This window comes from Pantherophis guttatus, chromosome 4 (assembly GCF_059756535.1).
Source record: "Pantherophis guttatus breed Tessera chromosome 4, ASM5975653v1, whole genome shotgun sequence".
Lineage (NCBI taxonomy): Eukaryota > Metazoa > Chordata > Lepidosauria > Squamata > Colubridae > Pantherophis > Pantherophis guttatus.
In genome coordinates, this window is record NC_142066.1 from 128,247,923 (window position 1) to 128,261,684 (window position 13,762).

The 13,762-nt window shown below is 46.5% G+C and overlaps 1 protein-coding gene across 2 annotated transcripts; it reads left to right on the forward strand.

The window, feature by feature from the left end:
• Positions 1 to 8,214: 8,214 nt before the first annotated feature.
• On the forward strand, positions 8,215 to 13,153 carry DLX5 (distal-less homeobox 5). Of its 2 annotated transcripts, none has more exons than XM_034401982.3 (3): positions 8,215 to 8,881; positions 10,754 to 10,938; positions 12,386 to 13,153. In XM_034401982.3, the coding sequence occupies exons 1-3, from the start codon at positions 8,518 to 8,520 to the stop codon at positions 12,710 to 12,712; spliced, it is 876 nt and encodes a 291-aa protein (XP_034257873.1). In that variant the 5' UTR covers positions 8,215 to 8,517; the 3' UTR covers positions 12,713 to 13,153. The 2 variants fall into 2 exon arrangements, with proteins under 2 accessions (XP_034257873.1, XP_034257872.1); XM_034401981.3 differs by having other exon boundaries at positions 8,250 to 8,881; positions 10,718 to 10,938.
• Positions 13,154 to 13,762: the final 609 nt, after the last annotated feature.

Below are 13,762 nucleotides of genomic sequence, written 5' to 3' on the forward strand. Positions count from 1 at the left end.
AAACACTGTTTAAATTTGTGAACCGGCCAAATACTCTGTTCAAAGAAAATACATTGTATGTTTGTATGTGTGTTTCTAATTATTGTTATTTATTCATATTTGTTCTCTTTTATTCTTTAAAGTTTAACAATTCATTCTTTATCTTAATATCTTTATATTTGTTTGGGGTTGGCTTTCTTCCCTTTCATCTTTTTTATTGTATAGCAATCTTTCTCCTCAAACCTACCACCTCTCTTTTCTTTCCTTCTTACTTTCTCTTCCTCCCCCTCTTCTTCTCCTCCCTACTTCCTCTTCCTTTCTCCTTCTCCTCCTCTCTTCCTCCCTCTCTCTCCTACTCTAATTTCCCTTCCCTTCCTTCATCCCTCTCTATTGCTGTATCCTTTTATGCATATGGACTACTCAGAGGGCTGAAAAAGTTATTTCTGACTGGTCCTTGCACTTTTGACCAGTCCTCGAACTTACGACTGTCCTCACATTTTACGTTTTTGCCCTATCTTGTCACCATGGTGAAGAAAAGCAGTTGTGAAATGAGTGACATGGTTGTTAAGAAAGCTGCACGGGCATAAATGTGAGGATGGTCATAAGTGTGAGGACCGGTCAAAAGTGCGAGGCCCAGTCAGAAATGACTTTTTTCAGCCCTCTGGGTAGTCCTTTTGTGCATATGGACTACTCAGAGAGCTGAAAAAGTTATTTCTGACTGGTCCTCGCACTTTTGACCAGTCCTCGAACTTACGACTGTCCTCACATTTTACGTTTTTGCCCTATCTTGTCACCATGGTGAAGAGAAGCAGTTGTGAAATGAGTGACATGGTTGTTAAGAAAGCTGCACGGGCATAAATGTGAGGATGGTCATAAGTGTGAGGACCGGTCAAAAGTGCGAGGCCCAGTCAGAAATGACTTTTTTCAGCCCTCTGAAAAAAGTCTATGCACATAGCCACGCCCACCCGGTCACATGACGAGCTACCCACGCCTACACAGTCACGTGACCAGCTAGCCACGCCCGCCCAGTCACATGATTGCCAAGCCACACCCCCAACTAAGCCACGCCCACAGAACCTGTTGTTAAAAAATTGAATCCCACCACTGGTGAAAGGGCCTCATAAGTGGAATAGCCTAGGGCCTCTTTCAATCTAAATCCGGCCCTGGCCGGGGCAGAAATAATAGACAGGTTCCTGTAGTCTGCAACCAGGAGCACTACTCAGGTGACCCTGAGGACACAGAGAAACCCCCCAAGTGCTTCAATGAACCTCTAAAAGGATGCCAATGGCCAGCTGTCTGGAAGGAATATAAATCCTTCCATTCTCTACTATCCTGTCAGAGCTGAAGAAGCTTCTTGGATGAGAAGCAAAATGTCTTCGAAGAAAAAAAACCTAGAAAGTCCAGTTGCCTCCTGAAAAAGCACCTTTGGACAACCATAACCTGGATGACTGATAATCTCTACAGACATTCAAAGTTATGACAGTGCTGAACAACTAATACTTACTGTATAGCTGGCTCTCAAAGTTACAGCCATCCCAGCAACCCAGCAGTCACATGACTGTTATATGAGTGCTTGGAAACCAGCTCACATTTACTACTTTTTGCGGCATCTTGTAGTCATGTGATCACCATTAGAAATCTCAATGGGGAAGCCAACAGAAAAGTTCGCAAATCATTCTGGAAAGTTGCTCCTACTCCTGTCACTTTTTCACTCGAGGAGCCTCCAGATGGCAGGACAAATGCAGGCCACGGGTAGGCAGGTAGACATCAGCCTTATTGCGCTGCCTTCCACTGCACAGGACCACTCACCCACCTGCTGGCCTGCTTGTGACCTGCCTAAGGAAAGGCTTGTCATGACTGGGAACTCCTGACCATTTTGCCATTGTTTTTCTTTTCAGAAAATGGTGGGAAATTGCTGTGATTGCTGTCACTATGCAATACAGTCATGTGACATTGCATTAACAACAGCTTTGCTTAACAACAGAAATTCCAATCCCAATCACCATAATGAAAACAGACAAACAGACAGGATGGAACCTGGAAAGCAAAGATCTAATAATCCCTCTTCCCCCCCCCGCCTCTTTCTCTCTCTCCACACTTTCTCCCTCTTTCTGCTTCTTTCTCTCTCCTGTCTCTCCCCCCTCCCCTTTTGTACTCTCTCTCTCTTTCTCTTCCTCTCTCTTCCTCTCTCTCTCTCTCTCTCTCTCTCTCTCACTCACACACACACACACACATACACACACACACACACACAAACCTTCTATTCATAACTGTAGCTTTCAGTGAAGTTGAAACAGCAGTTATATCTGTAGCAAGCGACTAAAAAACAGTCAAAATGTTTGAAAATAGAGTGGCTACTGAGAACAAGAAATCAGTTTTCAATCACAGTTATGCTTCCTTGGGTCCAACTGAAACAGCGATTTTCCTTTTCTCAAGGATGAGTTAAGAGCAACAATCTCAGGTGAGCTGGCAGTTAGGATGTATCAGTTAGCCCAGTGGTCAAGATCAAAAAGCAAGCCAGGAGCAAGTCAGGAGCCAGATCAACCAAGGAAGAACTAAGGATGCAGCAACATAGCAATCTTTACAATATGGTTTAATTGATTTTCCTGAATGTATTGTATATGCATATGTTCTATCGTTATAATCATTTGTCACCCTAAGTTGTTGCCAAGATAGGTAGCTGTATACTTTGAATAAATAAATAAATAATAAAATAAAATGATAACAATAAATAAATTGCTGGACTGAGAAATTGATATTCTTTCCTATCTGGTGTATATTTTAGCATGTCATCAGATAGAACAGAAATGCCAAAATTTCTTAAGTTTATTTCTTCATTTACAGGGTACATGACTAAAAACTTGATTGGCATGTCAATGATTTTGCTAAATAGCAAGCCACTGATCTCATTTTCCCCCTTTATTAAACAGCTTTATGTCCATTTTTTGAATTCTGGGAAGTAACCGTGTTTTGTTCCTACTTAATTCATCATTGAATCAAAATGTGTGGTTTATTCCAGTTCTTCCATTTAGGGAAAAGGATATTCAGGTAATCAACCAGCCTTGATCAACCAATGGTAAATTTTCAGAGGGAGTTTTAGCTTGGAAGTGGAGAAAAAGAATAGCAGAGATACATGTTTTTAGCTGCAGGTAGTCCTCACTTTGCGACCCTACCTTGGGACTAGCAATTCCATTGCTAAGTGAAGTGCTCATTAAAGGAAATATTATCTGACCTCCCCTATAGCAACAGCAATCCTGGTTGCAGTCATTAAACAAATCACCCATGATCATTAAGTGAGAAATCACATCACCACAACATGTAACCTCCTGCCAACTTCCCATTAGCTTTGCTTGTTGGAAGCTGACAGGGAAAGCCACAAACGGTGACCACATGACAATCAGATGCTGTGACTATCATAAATGTGGAACAGTTGTCAAGTGCCTGAATTGTGATTACATGATTGCAAGGATACTGTGATGTTCATGGGTGCACAGACTGGTTGTAAGTCACTTTCTTCAATGCTGCCATAGATTTAAGCAGTTGTTAAAGGAGTGGTCCTTAAACAAGGACAATCTGTATTTATCAGCCAATTACCTCCTCAAGATCTTTCTTTGTCCTGCTGCCCCATAAAAGAAAATAGATTTTGTTAGCTAGACAGTACCCCAAGACTTAGACTGAGAATAACTTTATTGTCACTTTGAATTTACACTAATTGGCATACATTACAAAGAAATTTTGTTGCATACAGCTCTCAAAGGGTCTCCACCTCTAATATACACTACATAAACATGATAAGATAAAAAAATAAATAAACACAAAATTATGCATGTACCCACATATATTATATGACCCACAGAAACAAAACAGTCTAGTTCGGATGTATACATGTACATGGCGAGACAAACAAATCTTGTGAGTTTACCAGATGGATGGCATATGGAACAAAGCCGTTACAGAATCTGATAGTCCTGCTAGAAATACTTCGAAATCTCCTCCCAGAGGGGAGCAACAAAAACAGATCATGAAGTGGGTGTGTGAGGTCTGTAACAATACTTTGAGCTCTAAGCACATGGCAGTATCCTGAATGACAGGAAGCAAACTTCCTATAATCTTCTCTGCTGTCCTTACCACTCTCTGAATGGTCTTTCTATTTAAGGCACTGTTGCCACCAAACCAAACAGCGATGCAGTTTGTTGAAACGCTCTCAATTGTGCCTTCGTAAAAAGCGCCCAGGATAGAAGGAGAAAGATGTGCTCTCCTCATCCGACACAGGAAATGCAAGAAAAGCAAAGTTAATGCAGTTTTTCGGGCAAAATAGAACGTCCATACAATGATGAAAGCTGACCTATGTTATAGATCCCTAATAAGGAAACCTTCTAACAAAGGACCTTGTTTACTATGCACTTCCGGTGTTTCTCCGAAGCACGCACGAACAGTTCATCGATTGGCCACAAGATGGCACTCTTAGTAAAGACTTCAACGTCCACCTTTTGGTGGTGCTGAAAAGAAAAAAAAAAATGTGTTCCTTGAAAAAGGAGCATGACTCCCATTTTTCCAACGTGTCACACCGTTCGGATGGTACTGAGGTTCTTTCCCTGTCCCAAGCGAACTCCTTCTTTGCAAAGAAAAAGCTGCGGCGGCGGCGGTGGCGACCGCTCGCTCCAGGAAAGCAAAGTACCAACTCAGCATAACCCGAGTTGGGGTTGCCTTGAATGCTTTTCCAGCCCAGAGCGCCGTCGCCACAGGCTCCTGCCTTGACCACTTCAGCAAGCAGCCCCCGCCCCCACCGCCGCCCAGGATCCCCGAGCCCTAAACAATGGGTGGATTGTGCAAGATCAACCCCAGCACTGGCTTTCTTGCTGAGAGCTCCCTAGACTCTTGGCTCCGGATGTGCCAAATATAAACCGCGCAGTAAAGCAAACGAGAAAGTCCAGAAACCGAATTGGGGAGCGGGGGGAGGGGAACAGAAGAAGATCGGCCGGGCAGGGTGAATTCCACACATCAAATCTAGGCAGAGAATTGTTGCTGTGTCTTTTGAAAGGCATTCGTGCCTCCCCCCCCAAAGTGTTTTATAAGAAAAAGCAGAACAGTGTTCTGAACCTTGCATACAAAACTCATTCCCTCCAAGGCGCCATTAGGGCCAAATTTTCTTTAAACGACTCCGACCACTTAAGCCGAGACAACTACAAATCGGAAGGTACGAATCTGCGTCCGACCTGCGTCTCGCCTAAATTAAGCGGTCGCCAGGCTCGTAGCACGTGCCACGCTAACTCTGTCTTCGCTGCTCGACTTCCCCCTGAAATCTCCCTTCTCCGCAAAAGAAGCGGGTCGAGGGTTCAGCCTGAATCCAAACCTCGTCCTATCTGTAGCTTCGCGCCTGCCAGACGAAGAAGCCTTTTCTCAAAGCAAGGCACGCTTGAACCCCTGAACTCTGGCCTCCCCCGTGCGGCTTCATCCAAGCGATTGAGATTAGTCGTAGCTGGTCATTGAGAGAACAAGAAAATTACTCTGGGTCCCTTAAAAGGACCGAAGCTGCAGAAACCAGAAGTTCAAGCGCACCTACCAGAAGTGTGTTAAAAACAGCTTGTTCCAATGTGACGCCCTTCAGATGGGTTGAAAGGAGAAATCTCCAGGTGCCCATTCAGCAACCGCCCTCCCATCTGTAGGGCAACGCGTTGGGGAAAATTGAACGTAAATATCGGTGCAGGCCAAGGGAGCGATCCTTTGCATTTGTGCTCTGGATTTCAGTAGCCTGGTTGGCTTCTGTCCCATCTTCCTTTCTTGTGTTGGTCGGCGCAAATTCCCTTCACCAAATTTTATGACTTTCGCGGTTCCCCAACCCCTGTTTCTCGCCTGCCCCACCCCACCATTAAAAGCCTTCCGCTCCGACTAAAAGGGTGCGAAGTGGACGTTTCAATAAATTTCGCTCTAGTAAAGTGGACTGGCCGTCGATTGGTGTGTGGGTGCCTGCGCTTTTGGTAAAGTGATTTGCCATTTATTTAGATCAAGTGATTCCTGTAATTAAACGATTAGGGATTTGCTTAATGTGATTTTATAAGGGCTGCGCCCGTTTCCAAAGAAAACAAGGTACTCGAGTCTCCTGTACACTAAGCAAACTCACAAGAGCGCAGTTACCGGGTCTTCGCAGAGCAAACAGTCCTAAATCTGGAGAATAAACAGTTCGCAAAAGAATCTGTCGCTCCAGGCCATTGAAAACAGCGCCGGATTTGTTTGCCTGACTTTGAGGTTTTTTTAAAAAAAACACATTAATTTCTACCACCTTCATTTCCCCCTCCTTCCTCAGCCCTCTTCCAAGAGGTTCGTAGGTCACCATAGAAGGTATCTGAAGCGATTTCAGAATCGCTGTCCAAACCTGGTGCCCTCCCCACCACCGATGATGGAGAACATGGGAGATCGTGGTGGCTCCATGGAGCAGGGATGGTCCTAAAGATGTGGCTGGATGTCCCTCCAGTTTTAGCCAAAGAAAGTCAGAGGTGAATGTTAAGAATTATATTCAAAGTTTATCTGAGGAGAGGTCACAATCCGGGCCCCAGTTCTTCAGCGCAGCAATTAAGGCTCCAAAACAAGGGTTTTGGTTAGGCAATCTCATAGGTAGGAAGTTTCAGATATATTTTTTGTACTTCTTTAGAGGTTGTTCCCTCAACTGCAAAGGGCCCCTGTAGTTGTGCACAGATCACTATAGAAGCAGAACACTTTGCTCTCGAAAAAAAATCCAACTATTGAAGGCCAAAACATTTGGGGAAGGCTGCTTTGGCTGTGAAGTTATAGGAACTGTAGTCCAATGAACATAGAGAGTGGAGAAAGCCATCTTGAAAAAGAGGATAAGCTGCAGCAGGGACTCTAAGAGACTAGCAAGGGAGCCATTGACTAGGAGACAGGGAGAAAAAAGTTTGAGACTGAAATCTCAGTCTCATTGACTGAGTCAACTTGGCAGATATCTTGTAGGGTTTCTGCCTTACTTGCAGCAAAGCAGCTAATCTGGGAAACTATTTCTGTTGCTGAATCCTGGAGAATAAATATTTATTGCCATGCTGGTGAAGACTGGCAAGGAGGAGAAGGAAGAGGAGAGAGAGAGAACCTCCCTGGAGTATAGAAACACATGTTCTTCACCTACACACTTGAAAAAAAAATGACTGTTATTTGGAGGAGTTGAAAGTTTTCTCATACAATGTAATTCTCTACTAGAGGCCCACTTGTGCCTTTCCTCATGCCTTGAAGTAGGCACCCCAAGTTGAAGTAGGACAGTTACGATCCCAGCTGACCTCAGTAAGCCAAAGCTGGTGATTCCAGTGTCACTGATGTCTTTCTTGGAGACATTTTCTGAAAGAAATAGTATTTTTACAAGCTGATTTGATAAAAGTTCCCTCTTGATAAAAGAGATCTACAATGAAATAGAAAGCATTTCATGTCAACTGGGTCTTTACTCCTATTGACTCCAGAATAAGACACAAATACAGCATTATACTACAGCACTAAGAATATGACCATTGAAATGAAACTTCGATTCATTTAACAGAAATTTTCATGGCTTATTTAAGGCTTGGGAATAAATTATTGAAATTGTCCCAGAGACTCTGTGGAGTCCCTTGTTATAATATTTCCCCACAGCCTTGCTGTTATGCCCACGATTAGCTCCATTTTGTGGATAGGAAAACTGACTAGAAGAGTCAGAGGGTTGTCCAATATCCTGTCAATAGGAAAGAAAATCTTATTTCGGATGTGATTCCTTTCTTCTTCCAACCCGCGTACTCTTTTGTATGCATTTGTGTCTTTATTTTATCTCTTTATTTTATCTCTTTATAGTTATCTCTTTTTTTAAAAAAAACAACTTTTTTTATCTCTTCACCTCTTTCAATGCACACTAATTTCACATCTGCCAAGAACACCCAAGAGAAGGGTGAAAGCTTCTACGCATTGCCCGAGAACTGATGCGCGCCTCGTCCATCCTCTTTACTTGAACCTGGGGCTGCACACTGATATGGAAAGACAGGGGCCAAACGTTCACACGTGGGGAGGGGAGAGAAAAGCCTTATTCCCCAAGGCGCTATTTTCCTCCTTGTCTGTAAATTGCACAAACTTGACGGTTCCATGCTTTTAAACGCCATTTCTGCCCCTCCCGGCCAATGGGCTACAAGGCTCAGAACCCCGAGATAATAGTGACGTTCGAATGCCCCCCTCCTTTTTTTAAGGGAGCGTGAATGGAACTTTCAAAGGAAGCCAGCCAGCAGAGCGCTTTGTTGTGCTAAACTAGTTGGGCGAGTTAGGGTGTCGCTGCTCCTGATTGCTCTGGCCAATGGAACCCGATCCACCCCGCTGTGCGTAAGAGCGCAATTAAGGATTTAACCAAGCCTCTACGCTGCCTGCGAGCAGTCTGCCAGAGCTATAACCAGCTCCAGAGAGCTCCCAACCGTCGCCACCTCCCTCTCTCCCTCCCTCCCTCCCTCGCTCCCCCCGCCATGGCTGCCTAGAAGACCCAGCCGCACGGCCGCCGCTTGCCTGCTTGCCTGCCAGCCAGCTATGACAGGGGTCTTTGACAGAAGAGTGCCCACCATCCGATCCAGCGATTTCCAGTCCCCCTTTCCGAGCAGCGCAACTGCCGCCACCATGCACCATCCGCCCCAAGAGTCGCCCACTTTACCCGAGTCTTCAGCAACGGACCCCGACTTCTACAGCTCGCCGGGAAGCGCCCCGCATGGCTACGCTTCGCCTTCCTCGGCATCCTATGGCAAAGCGCTCCATCCTTACCAGTACCCCTACCAGGGCATGAGTGGAACCGCCGCCAACTATCCCGCCAAAGCCTACGCCGATTACAGCTATGCCAGTCCCTACCACCAGTACGGCGGGGCTTATACTAGGGCACCGAGTACTGCCAGCCAGCCAGGTGAGAGGCGCCGCCGTAGCAGCAGCAGCCGCCAGCAGGGCATGGGGAGGCGGGAGAGCAGTGCTTAGACAGGCCGAGGGGTGCACTGCAGGTAGGGGATGCGCCGCTCCTCTCAGGCCGCCTGGGGACGGCGTGGAGCTCGGCCCGGCCCGATGCTCGCTCCCGCTGAAGGATCCAGGTCTGGAGGGTGAACTGAGATGTGTGTGTGAGAGGGGAGGAGATGGAGAAAAATAAACTTTCTTTATAGCCCCATAAAACCAGAATTGAAAGGCAGCGAATTTGGAACATGGAAAGTGGGACAATCAAAGGTCTCCCTTCCTCCTAGGGCTACGCATTAACAATAACAACAAAAAGAGTGCGGCTGTGAAAAATTGGGCTCTTCGGTGGACTATTTCAACCCCTCTCCCCCCCACATTTGTGTACCCATTTTTTTTAATATCGCAAAATGACTGGAAAACCTGATCCCTCATGTATTTTTTTGCATGAAGACGGGCTGAGTTGGAGAGGGGAACAAATGGGAATACTCTCATTTGATCTTTTTTCCCCTTCTTCTTCCCCTTCCGGTGGAAGGAGGGGGAAGGGACCGAAGGTCTCCTGAATAGCGCTAATATGAACGCCCAAATTCGGATGCTGGTTTGCTCCCACACACGGAGAAGCGCGGTTGGAACGGCTTCCTTGTGGTTCCTCGGGAAGCAGACTCGAGGAAAATGAAGCGCTTCTTTGGAGGCAGCTCGGAATTCTTTCTCTCCGCCACCACTCACCCCACGCCATCCCACCCCCGGCCCTATTCTGTGAATCAAAGGCGGGGAAACTTTTGCGGCTGCCTGGAAGTTTCCTCACCACTTTCCTTCTAGTTACCCGAAATCTGTACATAACTCTGGGTCTTTCTATGTGTGTGTATGTGTGTATATACACATACATACATACATACATACATACATACATACATACATACATACATATATAGAGAGAGAAACATGCACATACATTTCTCTCTTCTCGTCCACCACCCTGGTATTTCTATGTGTTTCTTCGGCTGGCGACGCTCTCCCCAAAATAGAGGGAAACTGCCAGTGGCGCACTGTGTCTTCGTAAAAGGAACCAGACGCAACCGCGCCTCTCCTCTCCCCCTACCCCACCCCCGGCCGATCGGCGGCGAGATTATTCTGTATAATCGACTCTCTGTCTGGGCCGGATTTGGCTACTTTCGGCTCAGATGGAGGGAAACGCTCCCTTTCTTTTCCTTTTTTTCTCCCTGTGGTGGGGGCTTTGAACTCTACATATCTCAGATGGTCTCTGGTCAGGGTTGAATGCATGAAGCCCCCAGTCAAACGGGGAGAGGGAGAAAGAGGGCGAGGTGGGGAGAAAGCAGGATCAGGGCTGAAGAAAGTGCAAAGTTTTGTGTAATCAAAGGGCTGTTTTAAGGGGACATTTTTAAAGCCCACCTCTTCTCTCCAGCTTCATGCGGGCACGCGCACCTCTGCCACTCAGTTCCTGCCTTCTTCTTTCACTTAAACGCTTATCCAGATAAATAACATCTCGGGGAGAGAATACATTTCGGCATAGGAGATGGCCATGCCTGTCCTCCAACTAATTTAAAATTGGCCAAGGGTTTGGGCCTGCCAGTCCGTTTCCGCACCTTCCTGATCTTCCAGTGTCTCTCCAGACCAAACTCGTTGCATTTGTTTACAAATTTGAGCCAAGTCTGGGTCAGCAGGATAATTGCGGGCCCATCTGCCAGATTCGGGGCAGGGGAAGGGAAGTGGGCGTGGTGCCTAGTTTTCATGATCATCTTCTCTTCCTCCTCTTCCTCCTCCTCCTCCCCTTCCTCTTAAGTCTGTTTTTCTTCTCCCCTTCCCTGCATCCCTATAGAAAAAGAGGTGGCTGAACCCGAGGTGCGGATGGTGAACGGCAAACCAAAGAAAGTGCGAAAGCCAAGGACTATTTACTCGAGTTTTCAACTGGCGGCTTTACAACGGAGGTTCCAGAAAACTCAGTATTTGGCTCTGCCCGAGAGAGCCGAGCTGGCCGCCTCTTTAGGCCTGACGCAGACTCAGGTAAGGACCGGCGGCCGGGGCTCGGGGCTCCCCCGCGTCTCTCACGGTGGGCGAAACGCCCCCAGACATTCCGCATTGGGCTGCTCTCCAAGGGACAGTTTCACCTGTGATGGCGCTGAGCAATCCGGACTCTTTCCGCGAGGAGCTTGTGGGGAGCTTCTGTAGGCCGGAAGGCACGGGGGAGGGGAGGGCAGGGAAGGGAGTGCATGCGTGCGGGCGTGTGTTGGATGTTCATTCGTTTAATCTTCCGCCCGAGCATTTCTCCGTGCGAGGTTTCTGGTGAATCCGCCAAACGGGCGCCTGATTCCACCGTCAGCGGCATCAGCCAGATCCCTTTGGGGCGGGGAAGTGGATCTTAAGGCAAATTCAGAAAGCTGCGCCTTACTGAGTGGAAATTAACCGGCCTTAACTTCGGCAAAATTCCGACTTGGTTCCCAAGCGCTTTGTTTACAGTCTGGATTCCCAGCATTCTAGCGGTGGGCTTTTCGACAGTCCCCGAGTGTTTCGACCTTCTCGGGATCAAAAGGGGGGGAGGGGTAAGGGGGGAGGATCTTCTACTGATCAGCTCAAGGGGGAGGGAGTCTGCTTGTCAGAGGGCTACGGAGGACCGTGGTGGGGACTGCTGGGGAGGCTTGGATCACGCAGAAAGGGTTTTACGTGCATCAGGTTTAGTTCCGTTTTGTTAGGAGTAGGTGTTCAACCGGCGTCCTCTTTTCGTTTGTTTTATTCCCTTTTCTGTTTTCCTCTCCTCACCCTCCATGTTTTCAAAACTATTTGGGACAACTGCTGTATGGTTTAAATATCTGCCTCATGTCCAGAGGCTGGGTAAAAGCACTGACACACTATATTATATCCCATTTTTAATATTATAAACGCCATTCCTTTAAGGATTTTTTTTTTTTTTTTTTGCATTTCGTATTTTCCGTGCATGTATTAGGAACAAAAAGTGTTTGTTTTCCTTCTTGTATCTGATGCTCTGGCCCACTCTGGAGACTGTTTCTCCCGATAGAGGCAAGTTCGAGCAATAGAAGAGATTTAAGTCTTAGACCCTGCGGAAGGCCAAGAGGTATTTTAGGATATTTAAAAGCTACTACCTTGAGCTCGCTCAGGACACTCTTCACGTTCTCACAGTCTCTCTGCCGGCATAGGTGCAAATCTGTGAGGGATTGTTGCCCGTCTAGTCCCCGCTTATCTAATCATTTCTACTTTCTCTGAAGTAAGCGCATTGCTCGGGGCCGGACATGGAGGCAAAGCTCGGGAAGCTGAGATTGTAAACCGACTGATTCAAGAGGGCGTCTTGATCTGCCTTCCGCCGGTTAAGTCCGGGCTGAGAAATGATTTCCGGAGGGAGGGTCCGGTCAGCCTTTTCTTTGCATTTGTGCTTGTCCGTTCGGATTCGACTCTGCCGTTCCTCTCTGACTTTTGCTGCCTCTTTTTCCTCCTCAAGGTGAAAATCTGGTTCCAGAACAAAAGGTCCAAGATAAAGAAGATTATGAAAAATGGGGAGATGCCTCCGGAACACAGTCCCAGCGCCAGCGACCCGATGGCTTGTAATTCTCCACAGTCTCCTGCCGTGTGGGAATCGCAGGGCACAGCCAGATCTCTCAGCCACCATGCTCACACCCACGGGGCAACCTCCAACCCGTCGCCCGCATCCACTTACCTGGAGAATTCCTCTTCCTGGTATTCCGGCGCAAACGCTCTGAATGGCCACCTGCAATCCCACGGCTCCCTCCAGCATTCCTTAGTGTTGGCTTCCGGGACAATCTATTAGAACGGGCGATCCTTTTTTTTTTTAAAACCACCATTCCTTCCTCCCTTGTTTTGGACTCAATTGCTTTTGTTCATGAAGGGAAAGAATAATAATTAATAATAATAATAATAATTAATAAAAGGGGGGACCTTCTCTTTAAGGAAACTATAACAGGATAAAATGTGTAAAGCTTGTGCATGTAATTTATTGCATTTCAAAGGAAACCCCCCTCCCCCATTGCTTTTGTTACGTTTTCTTTTATTTTTGAAGACAAATTTTGGATTTGCGTTTTGTTCTCAGAAGCCTGGACACTTTCAAAGGTGCCTTGAAATCTTATGACCTCAACTTTTTTCAAGAGACTTTTTTTCAATGTCATTTTAATCATGTACATACTTGTAGATAGAGGAATTAAACTGTATATTCTGAATAAATAAAATTATTTCCACGGTGAGGACAAAAATAGAGAGATACGAAACGGCAGGTTGCTATTTCCCCCGCCCCCCTTCCGCTAATGGAAATGAAGTAGCGGACACTTAATAACTGTTCGCTCCTTCCATCCAGCCTCCTTTTCTTCCTTTGCCATTCTTCCTTTGTTTGGATTGCAGTCCTATTGCCGGTTATTTAGAAGCAGCCCTTACATCTTCCTAGGCTGAAATTCAGAACAGTGTTCTATCTCGTCCAGGTTCCCCATGGGTCGGGTCCCGATTCTCCCCACCGTAGGGCGGTTCCGAGGCTCCGACGGACTCCCGCAATCTTTACCGAGGTCTTCAAATCTGCCAGTAAGTCTGGTAGGTTTGGAGATGGGAGACTAAAGTAATGACCGTAGCCTGTTCTGCTGAATGAGGGAGCAAAAGGGAATCTTTTTCCCAAGAAAAATGACCTGAAAGGGGGAGGGGGATCTGGGTCAGAATAAGAATAACAACAACAAAAAATGTTCCCCTGGATTTCTGCTTCCTTTTATTCTCTTAAATTTTCGGGGAAAAGCAAGCGATAATAGCTGGTGAGTGCAAGATCCTGCCTTTCCTACCAAAGGAGCTCCGAACCTGGGCAGTAGCAAATCGAGAAGATGGC

Excerpts from the sequence above, each read along its gene's own strand:
- DLX5 (XM_034401981.3), top strand. The coding sequence starts at position 8,518 with ATGACAGGGGTCTTTGACAGAAGAGTGCCCACCATCCGATCCAGCGAT. Across the intron at positions 8,882-10,717 it reads GAGTACTGCCAGCCAGCCAG|TCTGTTTTTCTTCTCCCCTT; the intron begins GTGAGAGGCGCC and ends CTTCCTCTTAAG. Across the intron at positions 10,939-12,385 it reads TAGGCCTGACGCAGACTCAG|GTGAAAATCTGGTTCCAGAA; the intron begins GTAAGGACCGGC and ends TTCCTCCTCAAG.